Genomic DNA, 20,018 nt, shown 5'->3' with positions numbered 1-20,018 from the left:
AGATTTGGTCTTGGCATGTTCGGAAGCCAACCGAGCCTCGAGCTCCTCTATTTTCCTTGCTTGAGCCGAGCTCTTCTCCCTCATGCCTCGAAGTTGACTTTCGGTTGATGAAAATTTGGATAAAGTAGTCTTTTTTTCTGCAGCGAAGCGATCCATGCCTTCTTTCCACACCAAGGTCTTCGCCTTCATCATATTGACCTCCCCGTGAAGCTGCTCGATCCTTTCGACCTTCTGCTACAACTGTGAGATTGAAATATTAGCCACTATTCAAGAATCGAGCCCATGAGCTTTTAAGATATTTATTACATGCTTGATCAGGTCGGTCTGATCTTGGTGAGCCTTGGACAACTCGGCTCGGAGGTCCTTGGTCTCCTCTTCTTTTTGCCCACAGAGAAGTTTAAGGGCATTCCTCTCCTCCGTGAGCCCTCGGAGGTCAGTCTCACACCGACTCAGCTCAGCTCGAGACCGAGAAAATACTTTCTGGTGAAACGCCGAGGCCTACACAGAAAGAAGAAAATAAGTTAGACAGGAAGAGAAAAATGAACACAAGTATTACAACAATAAGGGGAGTTAAGGTTTACCCGATTCAGAGCTTGCTTCGCTTCGTTGAAACGGCTTGATACCTCGCCCGAGTCCTTCCTCGAGACCTCCAAGTCACTTAGACCAGTAAAGTAATCATGGAAGGGGTCCTCCCTTCCGTGGGCTCCTTCAATGGAGAGGGTCTTCAAGGCCCGACCCTCTTGAATCATCTCCTCAGAAAACGAGGGGAGCAACAGGGAGCCTCCAATTTCTATTGCCCCAAGTGAATCACTTAGAACGTTCTCCTCATCTCGAGGAGTCTCGACAGTCGTACCCACCGCTGGCTCAGTATGGTGGGAGGCATCTTCGATCCTCGATGACTCGGGGACTTCACCCAAGTCTCTTCCCGAGAAAGTTTATTGTTTAATCATATAAATACTGTTGTGCCTTAGCACGAAATAAAGGGTTTACTCGAGAGTTCGAACGATTCCGTATCCATTAGGATTTTCAAGGATCGATGTTATCAAAACCTTTTTTTTCGTAATGCCTTAGCATAAAATAAAGAATTTGTTCGAGAGTTCGAACGACTTTGTACCCATTAGAGTTTTCGAGGGTCGATATTATCGAGACCCTTAGACATTTAGTCAAGGGTAGCCTTTCTAACCGGTTTGTGAAAATATTCGAAGGCCTATTTAACAACGGGAATCGGACGTCTCCGAACCATGTTAATTTGGCCGTAGCCTTTAACTTAGGATTTACTTTTGGGCTTGTTCCCCTGTTATACTTCGAACTTATTTGAAGAATCAGTCCCCGAGTGGGGTGGTCGTGGCCGTGGCCTATAAAATCGAGGATTTCCTTTTTAAGGTCTTACGATTTCGAGGTTTAGTAATTTGATCATGTCGATTTTTTGGACGGAAGTCCCCGAGTATCAGGTAAATTGTTTGAACTTTAGTTATGATCCCTTAAGCCAGTTTCCACAATAGATCATAAGTATGAAATTGTAAAGTATAAATTTTTCAGAAGCATGAAACATCTGGTAAGGAAAAATACTTCTTTCAATAGATTCTACATGCGTACGTGTTTTACCATTAGGGTTCGAGTAATCTACATAGACATGGTTCATTTGACTATTTGGGCCTCTACAAAATTTACCTATCAAGACCCCGTCTACACAGAGTATTTTCCTTGTAAGTATCCAAAGGTGTTGCCCCCAGTTTCGAGGTTGATTGTAAAGGAGCCTCGAATACTGTTGAATTGCTCTAAGTTAGCACGAACAATGGTAGCCTCGTTAAAAACCTCGCCGGAAAAATCCATTTGGGACAAAAACCGGTCTAAGGGAAAAAGAGTGCAATGTGTTCTTTCAGACCTAAGAACTTGCTGCTTGAAGAATCCTCTGATGTCTTCGATCAAACATCTACAAATGGTTAGTATAAAATATAAACGAAAATGGAGAAGGTCATACCTTAGCAATAATATTATTTGAGGAGTGATATGTTCCAATTGTTTGGTAATTGTTCGTCGTTCATAGTGCCAAGTTTGTAGGATCATTTTCCGACGACGTCGAGGACTTGATACGGTCCCTCCAAGTTCGGACCAAGTTTTCCTCGATTTGGGTCTCGAGTATTGAGGGTGACCTTCCTCAGAATCAAGTCCCCGATTTTGAAATATCGAAGATTGGCTCTTTGATTGTAGTACCTTTCGATCCGTTATTTCTCTGCGACCATTCGAACGAGGGCAACTTCCCGTTTTTCATCTAGCAATTCGAGGCTTGTATTCATAGCCTCATGATTTGACTCTTCCGTTGCATATCAAAATCTGATGCTGGGTTCCCCGACTTCAACCGGGATCAAAGCTTCGGCGCCGTATACTTAAGAAAATGGTGTTGCCCCCGTACTGGATTTTGACGTCGTTCGATACGCCCAAAGGACTTCAGGCAATATTTCTCTCAATTTTCCCTTAGAGTCGTTCAATCTTTTATTTAGATTTTGAATGATGTTTTTGTTTGTCGATTCGGCCTGTCCATTCCCACTAGGATTATATGGCGTCGACAGGATTTTTTTTAATTTGTGATCTTCGAAAAATTTTGTCACTTTGTTGGCGACGAACTACTTTCCATTATCTCATACGATCTCGGCATGCATCCCGAATCGACATATAATGTGGTCTCAGATGAAGTCTATGACTTATTTCTCTCTAATTTTCTCGAAAGTCTGCGCTTCAACCCACTTAGAGAAATAGTCAGTCATAAACAAAATAAATTTAGCTTTACTTGAGGCCGATGGCAGAGGGCCGACGATATCCATTCCTCACTTCATGAATGGCCATAGGGATAAAACTGAGTAGAGTTGCTCTCAGGGTTGGTGAATCGTCGGCGCATATCTTTGACATTTGTCGCACTTTTGAACAAACTCTATTGTATCTTTTTCTATATCGGCCCAATAATATACTGCTCTGATGACTTTGTGAATCAATGATTCGGCACCAGAATGATTTCCACAAGTGCCCTCGTGGATTTCTCGTAGGACGTAGTCGGTATCTCCTGGTCCCAAACATATTGGCAATGGTCCATAGAACATCCTTCTATACAATGTTCCGCCTTCGGCCAATGTGAATCGTGCGACCTTCGTACGTAGAGTCCTCGATTCCCTAGGGTCCGATGGAAGCTTCTCGTTCTTTAGATATTTGATATATTTGTTCCTCCAATCCCAGGTCAGGCTTGTGGAGTTGATTTTGACGTGGCCTTCTTCGATTACTGACCTTGAAAGTTGTACGACAGTCCCCGAGATGATCTCGTCATCTTCGACTGATGACCCCAAATTTGCGAGGGCATCGGCCTCACTATTTTGTTCTCGAGGCACATACTGTAGAGTCCATTCTTTAAACCGATGTAGAGTCACATGTAGTTTGTCCAAGTATCTCTGCATTCGATCTTCTCGAACCTCGAAGGTTCTGTTGACTTGGTTTACCACAAACAAAGAGTCAAATTTTGCATCGATAACTTCTGCTCCCAAACCTTTAGCTAGCTCAAGACCTGCAATCATGGCCTCATAGTCGGCCTCATTGTTAGTTAACTTGGCAGTTTTAATAGCTTGTCTAATTGTATTACCCGTGGGTGGCTTCAAAATTATTCCTAACCCGGACCCCTTCATGTTTGAAGCACCATTTGTGAAGAGGGTCCACACCCCTGATGATGTACCCGACTTTATTAATAGTTCCTTTTCGACCTCGGGTATGAGGGTTAGCGTAAAATTGGCCACGAAGTCCGCTAAGATTTGAGACTTGATGGTCATTCTGGGTCGATACTCGATATCATATCCACTGATCTCGACGACCCATTTGGCCAATCGGCCCGAAAGTTCAGGCTTATGCAAATTATTGCGAAGAGGATAAGTAGTCACCACGCAGATCGAGTGACACTGAAAATATGATTTTAATTTTCTAGAGACACTTATTATGGCAAGCGCTAATTTTTCTAAGTGTGGGTATCAGGTCTCAACCTCACCTAGAGTTTGACTAACATAATAAACAGGAAATTGCGTACCTTGCTCTTCTCGAACTAGGACCTCACTTACCGTGATTCCGAGACTACTAAGTACAAGTATAGTTGCTCGTCCGCTTTCAGAGTATAAAGCAGTGGCGGGCTCGATAGGTACCGTTTTAGTTCTTTCAATGCTTGTTGGCATTCCGAGGTTCATGCTAAATTATTGTTCTTTTTTAGCAGTGAGAAGAACCTATGACTTATATCTGAAGACCTCGAGATGAATCGGCCTAGGGCGGCTATGTGCCTTGTTAATCTTTGTACGACCTTAACATTATCCACGACTGTGATGTCTTCGATCGCCTTGGTCTTATCGGGATTGATTTCGATAACCCGATTTGATACCATAAAGCTGAGGAATTTGCCCGAGCCGACCCCGAATGCACATTTCTACTGGTTGAGTTTCATGTTGTATTCCCTTAGTATATCGAAGGTCTCCTGCAAATGTGTCAAATGGTCCTCTGCTCGCAGGGACTTAACTAGCATATCGTCAATATAAACTTCCATTGACTTACTTATTTGTTCTTCGAACATTAGATTTACTAAGCGTTGGTAAGTGGCACCAACATTTTTTAGCCCAAACGACATTACATTATAACAATAAGTGTCGTACTTAGTGATGAACGAAGTCTTTTTCTGATCCTCTGGGTTCATTTATATTTGATTGTACCTGGAGTAGGTATCGAGAAAACTAAGGATCTCGTGGCTGGCCGTGGCATCGATCATGCGATCGATATTCGGTAGGGGAAAAGAGTCTTTAGGACATGCTTTGTTTAAATCTTTATAGTCTACGCACATTCTAAGTTTATTTCCCTTTTTAGGGACTACAGCTACGTTTGCTAACCATTCAGGATATTTTACCTACCAAATGGATCCTATTTTGAGAAGTTTGGTTACCTCGTACTTGATGAATGCATGTTTTATCTCGGACTAGGGTCTTCTCTTTTGTTTTACCGAGCGAAACTTCGGGTTCGAGCTAAGTCGATGTGTAGCGATTTCCCGCTGGATCCCAGTCATATCTAAATGGGACCAAGCAAAACAATCCATATTATTGATAAGAAATTTGATGAATTTTCCCTTGAGCTCGGGGGTTAAACCCGTACCCAGGTATACCTTTTGATCGGGTAGATGCTCGATCAGTACGACCTGCTCCAGCTCCTCGATCATCGATTTGTGACGTCGGAATCCTCGGGGATTATAAAGGATCGAGGGATCCAATAGTCATCGTCCTCGCCCGTTTCCTGCTTCTCCATTGAGTTGAGACTGGTAGTTTTGGTTGCTATTTAGCTTCCTGTTTTCCTTTTGACCCCGAACCTTTTGTTGACGAAAGCGTCGATACCGGTATCACTTCGTCTACCGCGAACATCTCTTTGGCAGCATGTTGTTCCCCATACACCATTTTTACTCTATCCGATGTTGGGAACTTTAACATTTGGTGAAGGGTTGAGGGGACCGCCCTCATATTGTGAATCCAGGGTCTTCCGAGTAGTGCGTTGTATCTCATATCGCTTTCAATCACATGGAACTTTGTTTCTTGAATAATTCCGGCTACATTTACTAGTAGGATGATTTCACTTTTAGTCGTTTCGCTTGCTATGTTAAAGTCATTGAGAATCCGAGCTGCGGGTACAATCTGATCTTGTAGGTCGAGCTGATCCACAACCCTCGATCGAATAATATTGGCCGAACTTCCTGGATCAATTAAAACACGTTTAGCCTAAATTTTATTCATAAGGATAGAGATTACCAAAGCATCATTATGGGGTTGTGAGATCCCTTCTGCTTCCTCATCATTGAATGATAAAGCACCTCATGGCACATAGTTTCGAGTTCGTTTTTCTCTAGTGATTGATACTTTAGTGCGTTTGAACACGGCCACTTGTGGAATATCGATCCCACCAACGATCATGTGAATCACGTGGTGTGGTTCTTCCTACTCGTTTTTCCTGTTTGCGTCCCTGTCTCTGAACTGGTATTTAGCTCGGTCGCTCAAGAATTCTCGAAGGTGACCCTCGCTGAATAAGCGGGCCACCTCCTCCCTTAGTTGTCTGCATTCTTCGATTTTATGACCATGTGTACCATGGTATCTGCATGTTTGATTGGGGTTCCTTTGAAATGGATCAGTTTGTAGGGGTCTGGGCCATCTAGTATCTTTGATTCTCCCAATGGCAGACACTATACCTAATGCGTCGATACTGAAGTTGTATTCTGATAATCGTGGTGCTTCTGCGGGATTGACATGTTTATCGAAGCCACTTTTGCTCATGAGCCCTTGAGAATTCTGTCTTCGATCATTCCTTCGATCATTTCGGATGAGATTGTGTCCTGGGCCGTTGTTTCTACGATCTGCGTTGTATGGTAGATACCGATCTCTGTTCGACCGGTATTCTCTGTCGATATCCCTTTGAGTTCTGCCGACGAGCATGTTTGGATAAGCGGAATCAGAAGGGGTCCCCAATTAATCATCCTCGACCCTGATCTTCGACTGGTACCGATTATGTACATCGGCCCAGGTTACCGCTAGATATTTAATTAAATTCTGTTTTAACTGTCGAGATGCCACCGAACTTCGTTCGTTCAAACCTTGAGTAAAGGCCTGAACAGCCTAATCGTCTGTGACCGGTGATAGTTCCATGCGTTCCATCTGAAACCGAGATACGAATTCCCTCAACATTTTGTTGTCTTTTTGTTTCACCTTGAAGAGGTCCGGTTTTCTAGTCGCAACCTTTATTGCTCCGGCATGTGCCTTTACGAAGGAGTCTGCAAGCATGGCGAAGGAATCGATGGAATTAGGCGGCAAATTATGGTACCATATCATTGCTCCTTTCGACAAGGTTTCTCCAAATTTCTTCAGTAGAACAGATTCAATCTCATAGTCTTCTAAGTCATTTCCCTTTATTGCGCATGTATAAGAGTGACATGTTCATTAGGGTCGGTGGTCCCATTGTACTTAGGAATTTCTGGCATTCAGAACTTCTTAGGAATGGGTTTCGGTGTCGCACTTGGTGGGAAGGGCTTCTGTACGAATTTCTTTGAATCCATACCTTATAGAATCGGCGGTGCCCCTGGTATTTGGTCAATCCGGGAGTTGTATGTCTCCACTTTCTTGTCATTTGCCTCGATCTTCTTTTCTTCCAATTCAATCCGCTTAGTGAGCTCCTCGAACATTTTCATAATGGCGGGATCAGTCCCCAATTCGTTGACATTCGAACTATCTGGCATATGCTCGGTCCTTTGAACGACTTCTGGTTCGACCCTACACTGTGTTTCGGTGTTGATTTTGTAATTGTGCTATAGCGGCCTGTTGAGCCTGTAACATTTCGAATATCAATTGAAGACTAACTCCGCCATCTTCTCCGCCCTACGTACTTCGACCACCTGATCGGACTTCCCTGTGTATACTACCTTCGGGCTCAACGTCCAAATTTGCATTTAGGGCGACATGTGAACTGACATTGACGGGATTTACAATTGGTGCTCGCTCGAAGTCAGCCCGAGGCACCTCGATTCCTGGGACGGTTGTGTTGTCGTTTTCCCCGTAAAATCCGTGACTGTTGTCACCATGTGTAGGTGTTGCTTGTGAGTTTGACATGTTTATCCTCCAAACAAAGATTCTTACGAAAACAAGTGTAAAGCAGTGTGTGTTGTCGAAATTAGTATTAAGCAATCACTATTATCCTTAGCCCCACAGTGGGTGTCAAACTGTTTACTCTTAAAATTGGATAACAATTAAACTTATAATGAGGTTCTAAGGATACACAATTTCACTTAATACCGATAGACAAATATGAAGATTAATAACATAAATGAACTATAAAATAAAGCGAACCAGTATTGAAACGGAATTCAACCCTCTAGGGTACCCTCGAACTGACTGATACCAAAATAGTTGAAAATAAAGCAAAATTGATGAACAATTGTATCAACGGGAAAGAAAATTGTATTGCTTTTTTTTATTTACGTGAGAGCTGTCCCTTACAAATGGTTAATACTCCTCTTCATATAGTAAGGAGTTCTACTTATGGTATAACTCTAATTACAGAAGGAAATCTCATGATTAGCTAATTAACCGTTTCTGATTTGATCCGTTCTGAGATTTACGCCATGATCCTCGACCAGTCACCGAGATTTACGCCGTGATTCTCGACCAGTCACAGATATCTCGCCTTTCTGTTATTGTGCTATCTTCGATCTTGCTCGATGTCTGTCTTGTTTGGTTTCGATCGCTACTAGCCTCGATCTTGAAAGGTACCTCGGTTCTGAACTCGGTACCTTATCCTCGTGATATGGCCTATTCTGTTACGAGGCCATCATTCGATGCAAACTCCCGGTCTCGGTCAAATAGTAAAATCGGGTGAGCCCATTTTTAACCGTATACAATAAATAAAAATTATTACACGGTAAATAGAATTAACGTTAATAACGTAACCGAATACAATTATGTTACTTAAAAGATATAATTATAAATAATATTATTTAATAAGTGTTAAATGACTTATTAGAAGAAAAGAAAAATTGTCAATAAAAACATCATTGTTACGAATCTATACTTGTCAGCAGAAAGCAAGTGGGAACCACTGGACATAAGAATTTTACTAATTCCAAAAAGAATTAAAAATTATTTTAAAGTGAAAATGGTATTTTAAAATTAGAGTTGTGTCTGAATATGAATATAATTTTGGGTTATTTTTTTAAGTTTTATTAGTGATTTGAGTGAAAATTTTGAAAAATATTTTTTTGGAGTTTTTTAGATTTTTGAAAAATTATAAAATTCATTTTTAAGCAAAAATTAAAAATTTATGGCCAAGCCCATTTCGAATAAAAGTGAAATTTTTTCTGAAAAAGTGAAAAAGTTATTTTAGTACAAACGGGCTCTAAGGATAGTGCCGCACCTTTTAGTTCCCCGTGCCACATTAACCATTCTTTTTCTTTCAATCTGCTTCAGTACTCACCCCCATAGTTCAAGAGAATAAAAGCAAAACATAAGCAAAGAAAATTAAAGAAATGGCAGTGAAAGAGTTATAGCCGCCCCAGCACACCAAAAAATAATCAAAATCATTTTTGTGACACCCAATTACTATATATATCTTGAAAAGCTTCCATCAATTTCCAGTCCAAACCCTACAATTTCTCTGTTTGTGTTTACTGAGCCAAGGTATCAGTTTTTGTCACTTTATGCTGGTTTCAGTTAGTTTTTTTAAAATCAAGATTCAATTTTTCTGCAGTACCCATAATTTTTTTCTCTGTTACTGTTGCATGTTATGTTGAATTTTCTTTTTCCCCCCTCTTTAAGTTGGTTGTGTTAATCAAGATTCAATTTTGCTGCAATACCCATGTTTTTTTATCTGTTATTGTTGCATGTTCTGTTTAGTGTTTTTTTCCCTCTGAGTTGGTGTTGTTAATCAAGATTCAGTTTTTATGCAAAACCCATGTTTTTTTATTAGTTGTTTTTGTGTGGTCTTGCTAGTTTTATAGTAATAGTTGTTAATTGCCACATGGGTGTTGATGTTATTGATGAAAGGTTCAAAATTTATACTTGTTAAAAAGTGCTTTAGATAATGTGGTCGGTACTTGTATCCTAGAGTAGACTGCTATACTAGTTTCAGTTTTTTTCTAGTTCCTCCAAGTAATTTTAAGTGCCAAGTGAAATTGCATTGTGTAAGATTGCATTCTATGATATGGGATTTTAGTATACTTAATGCAAGACAGAAATATCAAGAGAATGGCAGTGAATAAAAGCTTCAGTACTTTCAATCTGCTTCAGTACTCACCCCCATAGTTCAAGAGAATAAAAGCAAAACATAAGCAAAGAAAATTAAAGAAATGGCAGTGAAAGAGTTATAGCCGCCCCAGCACACCAAAAAATAATCAAAATCATTTTTGTGACACCCAATTACTATATATATCTTGAAAAGTCAAAATTTATACTTGTTAAAAAGTGCTTTAGATAATGTGGTCGGTACTTGTATCCTAGAGTAGACTGCTATACTAGTTTCAGTTTTTTTCTAGTTCCTCCAAGTAATTTTAAGTGCCAAGTGAAATTGCATTGTGTAAGATTGCATTCTATGATATGGGATTTTAGTATACTTAATGCAAGACAGAAATATCACGACACATTTTCTTTATTGTGTCCGCACAGTCCATATGGAATGAGAAGGGGAAGTGTTTGGTTGAAAGACAAATCTACGTATGTAAATTTCTAAATTACTGTGATTTCAAATGTTATGTTGTTTCTATAGTATATATCAACTTTGATATTTATACCGATCGACGATTGGGCTTTTTGGTGGGTAGTTGGTTTGGCTCTATCGAATTGTATACAACTATGTTCCTGCTTAACCAAGAGGCGAAAAGTTTATTCTGCCATGTGTCATAGAGAAATGTTGTGCTTTGTCTTCAATTTGACGGGCACTCTGAATTGTACAAAACTGTTTTATATCTTAAGACATCCTGAAAGGTTTGACATTTTTTGAGTGATAATTTTATTATGAAACTTTTACAGGTTTCAAGAATTCAAATTTGTTTGACTAATCAAATAAATTTTCATGTGATATATTCCCATCATAGTTACTCTTTTAGTTACATATTATATTAATGTACTCTTCTACAACTACTCATGTAACACACAAGTCAAAGTATAATTTAAACTATGTGTCAACTCAAATGGTATGACGTGAGATGAGATGGGGGGAGTACATGATTCTTGTTAAAAGTGGTTGAACGTCAGTTTCTCCCGTGATTTTCAGGCACAAAGGATGGCCTTGATGTCTCAGGCAGGTTCTTCTCATTGCATTTACTCTGAAAAGATGAAATGTATAAGTGGACACAACAGCATCACGAACAATATGGAGATGCTCAAAATGAAGGAGATATGCTTTGGCAATATTTCTTCACGGAATTCCTCAAAACGAATGCAGGGGATTTATTTGGATCGCGTTGTAATGGAACGCAGACGAGGACGCCTGGCAATTGTTGCTGCAAGTCCTCCAACAGAGGATGCCGTCGTTGCAGCAGAACCATTAACAAAAGAAGACCTTGTAGCTTATCTTGCTTCTGGATGCAAATCCAAAGAAAAATGGAGGTATGAATAATCATTTTCCCATCTGGCCTCTATAAGTAGATTAGTTAGTTCATTCATCACATATATGACTTGATTGTCTTTCAAGTATGCTGAGTAATTTATGGATTTCTTCATCACTTATATATTTTTGTTATACTACTCATTTTCTTTCTTGAGCTTCTGTTGTAGTGTATGATACAGTAAATGTATTTTATACCTTTCGTATGTCATTATTGCGTGTTACATTTTATTTTCCATAAAAAAAAAGAATTATTGTAGCGTTTTAACTGTCATGCATTTGCCAAATGTGGGTACCAGGGAATTAAGACTTGATCACTTCTTCTACACTGAACTAACAAGTCGTACCATTTGTGCAGCTCGATCACTGGAAACATTAATTTATTTCCTAGGAATCTGCTGTTTGTAATTTTCTTGCAAAATTTGAATTGTTGAAATTTTGGTAGTAAAATATAGGAACATGGAGTTTTGGGATCCACTTTTCGTGGATCATGTATTTTTGCATAGATTTGGTGACTAGGTTTATGCTTCACGAGTAATTTGAATATTTCATATTACTTGACCGTGTGTCTTGATTTAGACCATATTAATCAGTTCAACGTTTCTTGTTCTCTGAAAACTCGATGAGCAGGATAGGCACTGAACATGAAAAGTTTGGTTTCGAGTTTGGATCTCTGCGACCCATGAAGTATGAACAAATAGCTGAATTACTAAATGGTATTGCCGAGCGATTTGATTGGGAAAAAGTAATGGAGGGTGACAAGATTATTGGCTTGAAACAGGTAGAACATGAACTTAGTGTTTTTATGCGAACTTTGGTCTAAGTTATTATAGGATGTATTCATCATGGCTCTATACAATGTATTCTGTAACTTAGCATGAATAGAAGTACCATTCCTGATTCATTTTTTTTCTTCCAAGTGTAAGTCTGTAGTAACTGTTCTGACTTTACTTTAACATAATTGGTGGATAAATTTGCACCGCATTCGAACAGGGAAAGCAAAGCATATCACTGGAACCTGGTGGTCAGTTTGAGCTTAGTGGTGCACCACTTGAAACACTGCATCAAACTTGTGCAGAGGTTAATTCACATCTTTACCAGGTTCGTACTTTTGAAACTCCATCAATTTCTTTTCTAGTGAAATATTGGGCAATTAAAGATCGATTGAACTAAGGGGATTGGAACGAAAGGGAATCTTATTCTTTTGAGTTGGAGAAATCCTCCGAATGTGTTGGCCATTTTTGCTTCCAGGAAGCGGTTGATGACTTATTTTGGTACTGGAATTTTCTCATAGTGTGTGCCTGCTAGTATGCTTGCTGAAGGACGTACTTCCTTTCTCTCCCCCCCTTCCCCCCCCCCCCACACACACACACAAACCCCAGGAAAAAGCTGCACAGATGAACTTTAAGTTTTGCTGATTTGTAAAAGTTTTCGCTGACAGGTTAAAGCTGTTGCAGAGGAAATGGGAATTGGATTCTTAGGAACTGGATTCCAGCCAAAGTGGGGGCTGAAAGATATACCAGTAATGCCGAAGGTAAAAACAATATTCTGATCTATGTTGTAACCAAAAAATTTGTCCAGCGTGCTGGTACCTTAGCATCTTATCCTTTTGAGACTGCCTTTAACAGTGAAAAGATGTTCACAAGTTTGTACATGACCATTTCACATTTGTTCAGCATGTCAAGTGCAGTAGAAGCCTGTTTCTATTGCAATTTCATGTCTCGTTAACTATTCGACGAAGGTAGTGCAGGCCGGTGCTCTCTGATTCCATCGCTTTGTAGCACCTCATCTTTTTCACCGACGAACCTCTATCCAGACATATAGCACAGAGTTATTTTTGAAGAAGATCTCTTTTTTGCGCCTCCTTCTAATCATGAAAATGAGGAATACGTCTTCTAGTATCTCATCAACATTGATATCTCTAGGAGGTCAGGAGAGACAGATGAAATATTGTTCCAATGATTACTTAGTCAGATTGACGTTTCAGATGTTGCTTGTCCACATCTTATCCTTTAGAAGACCAGAGGACAAGTATATAAAGGTGTAAAACTGTAATTATTGCCATTTGAGCTAATCATTCATCATCATCTCCATTAGGCAAATTTAGATTAATAGCAAAGCACTTAATAGTAAACCCGATTCCAGGACCAGATCTAGTAAGTGTTTTCCAATAACTGTAAATTATCAAGAGATCTTGCCTACGTTTTTATCCAGCACAGTCTTCACAATTTAGAAATGCAACTAGACTTCCCCCACTAGCTTCTTTTATGTTCTGTTTTCTTTAGTTATTTACTTTAACAAAGCCAGAACTATGATATTTTATTTTGATTTGCAGCTGTAATTTAAAAATAGTGCTCTATATTGTGCTTCTCACACATCAATGCTATGTGTCTTGTCTCTGGTTTTTTTGCTCTGAAAGATATATCTAGTTATGACTTCTTTTTTCAAGTATAATTTGACCGCTGAGATCTGCTATCAGCTGGTGTTTTCACTCACAAAGCACTTTGACTCAGGGGAGATACGAGATTATGAGAAATTACATGCCCAAAGTTGGCTCACTTGGACTAGATATGATGTTTAGAACATGCACTGTTCAGGTATGCTAAATGGTTCTATTTTTCTCTTCGTTTTTTTGTTCTTTTCATTTTGATGGGATGTCATTACCCCTTGGCTATTGGACTGTGTACAACTGTGCAACATTCAAAAGCTATTTTTAACTCTTTTCTTTTTGCGCATGCCCTGCATGGTAACATGCATTTGTAAGCTGAACCGGTATCTATGAATTTGTTGTTGAACAGGTAAATCTGGACTTCAGTTCTGAAGCTGACATGATCAGAAAGTTTCGTGCTGGTCTTGCCTTGCAGCCTGTATGGAACCTTTGTCCTTTCTCTTTCTACATGGAAGTTATGTAGTTACTTTAATCTAACTATTTAATGAAACAGATTGCTACAGCTCTCTTTGCTAATTCACCTTTCACTGAAGGAAAACCTAATGGTTATCTCAGCATGAGAAGGTATGTGTATTAAAATACTGTTCTTGTTGCTCTGAGGAATATAATCAGACTTGTACATTACAAATCTTTGTTTGTTTCACCAGCCACATTTGGACCGATACAGATAATAACCGTGCTGGGATGCTTCCCTTCGTCTTTGATGACTCTTTTGGGTAAGTTTCTCTTCAAATACTTATAGTTTCTTGAGTCATGACATATTACTTTCTGTCTTCAGTCGAGATTTTTTTTTTAGATAGAGTAGGAGTGCAACTTGTAGGGGCATTAGGAACCATATTAACATTTTCTTTCTCGTTTTGTATTTTTAAGATGAATCCCTTGTTTTTTTTTTTAAAAAAGAAGGTAATTCAACCTTTTGACTTGTAAAAAAAGTTAATTCAACTTATACTTCTACATTCCGATTCATTTGTATGTTCAGTTCCGATTATAAATGTTTCTTTCAATGGATTGCCTCAAATTTTAAGCTGCCTCATGATTTCTACTATTAGTTTTTGAGAGTTCTTAGAAGTAAAAGCGTGAACAGGTAATGACTTAATAAAAATTACCTCTCAGCTGGTAATCATGTAAAAATGTTTGACACCTTCCCCTAGCAGTGGCCCTGAAGTTTAAGAATATAGCACTGTATGGAGGTCAGAGACCTCTTGCAAAAGAGCCTTGTAAATTTAATCTCGTATGTTGCGCTGGTGCACAACTCTTTTGTACTTGAGACCACTTGAAGGCGGCATTCCTGTTTACTAGCAATAGACTTCACTTTTTCGCATGCTGAATTGAGTTCAGTAAATGCATGTATGCCTTCATATTATGATTTTTAGCTGGAATTGTGCATTCATCTTAGTTGTTACCTAAGGCTGCTGTGGGATAGTCATCTTTCAAAAGGCTTCTTGATTTGTCAGAAGAAAGCATGTTTACCCTTGTACTCTTACTCCCATGGTCCTTTTGTTAAATGTATTTCACTATGAATGACCTTGTCCTACGTTATATAGTCGAGATGGGTTAGGAAAATGGCTAAAATTTATTGGAGTTCGAAATGTGTTGTCCGAACTTGCTTTGAGAACTGTTCAGCAGGGTTACATGATGTGTTAGGAATCAAATGAGGATTTGTATTTAATGTTAATGAATTCATTCCTTGACATCTCCAAAACTTCCATGGTTAGACTTCATTGTCAAAGCAAACACTTTCTGTTCTAATGGGCACAGGTTTGAGCAGTATGTGGATTATGCACTTGACGTCCCTATGTATTTTGTCTATCGGAAGAAAAAGTATATTGATTGTGCTGGAATGTCTTTCCGGGTAAGTTATTTTGTCAACATTACAGATTTGTATGTCATTCGCTTGTGCTTCTTTAACAACGTTGCTGCAGGACTTCATGAATGGAAAACTTCCGCCTATTCCCGGCGACTACCCTACTCTTAATGATTGGGAGAATCACCTCACAACAATATTTCCCGAGGTGTGCAAGCTTCATCCGAGAAAATGTCCTTACCGCTGGTTTGTCTATGTATAGTTTATGAAAATATTAACTTGGGTTAACTTTATCAGGTGAGACTCAAAAGATATCTGGAAATGCGAGGTGCCGATGGAGGACCTTGGAGAAGGTTGTGTGCATTGCCTGCATTCTGGGTATGAAATCTGTTTCTCTAGGGATCATGATGTTTATTTTTGGAAAAAACAAGAAAGAAAGCTAGTATTATGTTGTGACCTTACAGATAGAAACAATAGTAGTTGCAGCAAGGGTTTGCCTAACCGCATCCACTTCCAACAATGGGAAAAGCAACGTAGAAAGGGAGAATAAGATATGGTTGTGCTCAGGGGCGGAGCTAGAAGCTCGGATACGGGTTCGGCTGAACCCAATAGCTTTTGCTCAAACACTATATTTATGTTAAAAATTTCATTAAATATGTACAAATATTAAATTTAGAACCCCGTTATTAGCACTTGAAGTAGTTCTAAATCAAGAACCCATAAAGTTGAAATCCCGGATCTGCCTCTGGTTGTGCTCCCCTCCCCTCCCACTGAGAGGAACTTCTTTCTGTTTCTCCTGTTTGTTGGGACTGTTCAACGTTTCTTATGGTCTACTTTGAACCCGATAGCTTAGTTAATCTTTTTTTTTGGTTTAATTTCAAGGTGGGTATACTCTACGATGAGGTGTCTTTGCAAACCGTTTTGGACATGACGTCTGATTGGACTGCAGAAGAAAGAGAGATGTTGAGGAATAAGGTAATATATCCTATTACAGTTCTCTCTTTTCTCATGCATGAACGTTTGGACAAGCAAAATCATTCGAAAACAAAGAGGGGCAATGTATCATGGACTCTTCATAAAGCACACATTTGTTTTTCATCAAGTTATAATTTGCAGTTCTTCAGAATTTGTCGTTTAAGAACTTATACAGAGTATTAGAGATGATTAATATCACCCGTTTTGCTAGGTGCCAACAAGCGGTTTGAAGACACCATTTCGAGATGGATTGCTTAAGCATGTTGCTCAAGATGTTGTCAAGTTGGCGAAGGTGGGTTAACGCTTCTAATGCTCCACGGCTTGTCATATTTCTACATGTTTACTAACTTATTGGTTTGATTTTTGATCTTCAGGAAGGCTTGGAGAGAAGAGGCTATAAGGAAACAGGATTTTTGAATGAAGTAACCGAGGTAGTCAAAACAGGTAAGTAATCTTTTTGAACTTGTGTTAGTATCTCTTTGCTTGTTCTCTGGATACAACACGATGTCAAAATGATACTACTTTCTTTTAACTGCTCGAGCTGTTTGGAATTTTGATTGAACTGTTCGCTGTACTTGACATGTATCTATTACTACTGATAGGTGTAACACCAGCTGAGAAGCTCCTGGAATTGTACCATGGGAAGTGGGGACGAAGCGTGGATCCTGTCTTTGAGGAGCTTCTCTATTGAAGTTGTTTGAGAGTGCATTTCAATTAAGTCATTTCATATGTTGTAAATGATTTCTCAATTTCTTTTTGAGAGATATCTGCGAATTTTGTCTATCATGAGACAAATAATCTAGCTAGATTAAGATCTGTCTGTAACATGTATCATATGGCACGAAACGTCATATGTAGCTCACCTTGGATCTGATCAATCTGCTTCCAAATAGCATTTTTATACACTGGGACATACATTTTCCCAGAAGAGTAACATTGCCTTGCAAATGAAATAAATGAACCTTGGCTGACCATAATCACCAGCATTACTTGTTAATGCTTAGGTTCTCCCTCTCTCGCTCTCTCACACACAGCGCACACACACACATTGTCGAGCATTTGTGAGCTAAATTCTTGAAAAGATTACTGTTCAAAATGAGCAATATATCCTGTGATTTGCAGCAATTACTGTGATTTTTTCAGGTAGATACTGCATTATTGTTACCACAGAAAGCTGCTACATTTCCAGCAGTGGAGTTATCAGTTGCAAAATGGAGTAGTGATGCATAATGTTCAGCCTTATCCATGATTATTTGTTCACATTTGCTCGAGTATGTTAAGTGCATGTCCCCTATATGATCAGAAGACTACTGGTTTTTCACTGAAAAAACAGACTATTAGCTCTTTTAGTGTACTGAATTCAAGAGTTTCAGTAATAGAGCTTCACTTTATCCTTTCAGTAATCAATTTGTTGAATTATTGTTAACGTGTACTTTTAACATGTTACCATGGTTGGTTGTGTGGCTAAAATATGAGTGGTTGATCAAAATACACATCTCTTTAAGGGATCGTTTGGTAGGCGGGATAAGGTGTGAGATTAAATATACTATGATAGTATGTTTGGTATGCGGGATAAGGTATGAGATTAAATATACTATGATAGTATATTTATTCAGGGATATTATAGTTTATCCCTGAATAAATTTGTACCGCCAACCAAATATAGTATAAATTTAATTCTAGACTTAATTCTCATTATCCCATCTTATCTACATCAAATTTAGGATTATTTTATCCCACCTCCTAGGTGGGATGAATTGGTCCAGGGAGTCCGTAAATAATTTTGGTCTGCGTGTCAAACGACCCCTAAATGAAATACAAGAGGCATAAAAAACAGAGGGTTATGAAAGATTGCTACAGGTTTTGATTGAAAATTGTGTAATGTCATTGAATGGTGCACCTAAATGATTAGCCTAACGGTCAATAACGTGTATCAATAACGTGTATTGAGAACCATAGTTCAAATCGCATAAGAGGCAATAATATTAGTTGATTTCCTTCCATCTATTACCCATAACTTTCGACATGGATAGACATGTAAAAAATTACAAAAATTTCAACAAATCATATAAATGAACCCATAATTTTAATAGTATATTGAGTTTAATACTGAACCTATTAAATTTAGATTTTGGATTCCTCTACTTGGCCGGCAATATTATCAATCGGTGCACCCGAGCTGGTCCGGATTATAAAAAATGTTATTGCATTCAGTGCATATACTTGGGCCCAAAAGAACTGATAAGTCCAGAAACTTCATATGGGCCGGGCCACATTCTAGGGAAACTTGACTTTTTATTATTAGCCCACTGTTTTTCCTTGTAGGTCAAGAAAACCACGGGCCAATCAGCGAAAAGCCCTAGACAGTTTCCACAATTACACTGCAATCATAACTACTACACGCACCTATCAAGAGCGTGTTAACACGCCAAAATCTTGTTCCATTGACTTAGGGGTAGACTAAAAGTCAAACCAACAAATGATCAATTTGTGGTTTGACTTGACTTGAACAGGTGGTGAATGAAAATGAAGTAATATTTGATTTTATTTGGTGGTTAACAAAAATTAAAACGAAGTCGAACTAAACATAGAAATTATATATATAAAAAAATAATACTAAATATAACTAAAAAAGTTATATAAGTAAAACGAAATGAATCGAAAACTTGATCACTAATATTTTCACCAATTATTAATGCATAATGTATGTAACAATTAAAAATATAAATCATTAATAACTTATTGTAAATAAAAAAAGAAGGAATCATATGTGAGAAAACTAAGTAACCATTAAAGCGATCTTAAAAGTTTGACTAACCTACTTTTACACTACATGACATTTAGTAATTATGTTATTCTCTGGTGAGAGCAACTTCATAATAATCCTGATTTAAAAAATGAACAGTAAGTTAAAAATATAAATTTTATTTACGTATATACGAAATGGCTTGAATCATAAATAATTTGGATTGAATAGTATAAAATAAGTTATTAGAATTAGTAGATCACCAAGATGGAAATAAAAAGTGAGATCGTTTAATTTTTAAAAGTAAAATAAGATGTGCCGTCTTATATTTATGTTGACATAGAATTAATTATCGAGAGATACTAAACGATTAATTATTAATTCAACTACAAACTAGGTGCGCAAATAGTTTCAATTTCAATGTATGTCACATTGACGTAGATTTAGCATAATTGAGAACAAGAAAAAATTGACAAAATATCAATGTTATAATAGTTTGATTTAGTTTATTAGTTTAACAAATTAACATAATTAGTTCGGTATTTTTACAAATAAATAAATAAATAAATTGCACCTTGTGCTTCATACTCTTTTGCTCTTATTATCCTTACCATAAATACTTATTCCTATTGTGTAATGACACCAAATTAATCAATTTAATTTTAGTGGATAAAATTAAAGTAAAAATACATGTATTAAACGTATATATCATTATATTTATTAATTAGTTTTGTGAGATAACATTTTAACACCATCCTTATTTTTCAGAATCAAATCACGTGACATCCAAATGACGTTACATCACACGCGCTTTAGATTCATCAAGTCCAAGAGATTCCTTAACATTATCGTTAATTTTCTGATTTAGAGAATAAATCTCAGTTCTCATTAAACTGCAAACGAACTGA

The 20,018-nt window shown here is 38.1% G+C and overlaps 1 protein-coding gene across 1 annotated transcript; it reads left to right on the top strand.

Moving 5' to 3' along the window:
- Positions 1-8,954: 8,954 nt before the first annotated feature.
- LOC104110229 (glutamate--cysteine ligase, chloroplastic) lies at positions 8,955-17,341 on the top strand. Its single transcript, XM_009619682.4, has 16 exons — positions 8,955-9,212; positions 10,804-11,138; positions 11,767-11,917; positions 12,130-12,237; positions 12,578-12,670; positions 13,650-13,733; positions 13,935-14,003; positions 14,079-14,149; positions 14,233-14,301; positions 15,344-15,437; positions 15,508-15,597; positions 15,687-15,767; positions 16,272-16,364; positions 16,576-16,656; positions 16,739-16,808; positions 16,967-17,341. The coding sequence occupies exons 2-16, from the start codon at positions 10,813-10,815 to the stop codon at positions 17,053-17,055; spliced, it is 1,569 nt and encodes a 522-aa protein (XP_009617977.1). The 5' UTR covers positions 8,955-9,212; positions 10,804-10,812; the 3' UTR covers positions 17,056-17,341.
- The last annotated feature ends 2,677 nt before the right edge of the window (positions 17,342-20,018 follow it).

Source organism: Nicotiana tomentosiformis, chromosome 8, assembly GCF_000390325.3.
Source record: "Nicotiana tomentosiformis chromosome 8, ASM39032v3, whole genome shotgun sequence".
NCBI lineage: Eukaryota > Viridiplantae > Streptophyta > Magnoliopsida > Solanales > Solanaceae > Nicotiana > Nicotiana tomentosiformis.
Note: the sequence above shows the minus strand (reverse complement) of the source record. Positions and strands in the feature narration are given on the sequence as shown.

Excerpts from the sequence above, each read along its gene's own strand:
- LOC104110229 (XM_009619682.4), top strand. The coding sequence starts at position 10,813 with ATGGCCTTGATGTCTCAGGCAGGTTCTTCTCATTGCATTTACTCTGAA. Across the intron at positions 12,671-13,649 it reads ATATACCAGTAATGCCGAAG|GGGAGATACGAGATTATGAG; the intron begins GTAAAAACAATA and ends ACTTTGACTCAG. Across the intron at positions 16,809-16,966 it reads AACCGAGGTAGTCAAAACAG|GTGTAACACCAGCTGAGAAG; the intron begins GTAAGTAATCTT and ends TACTACTGATAG.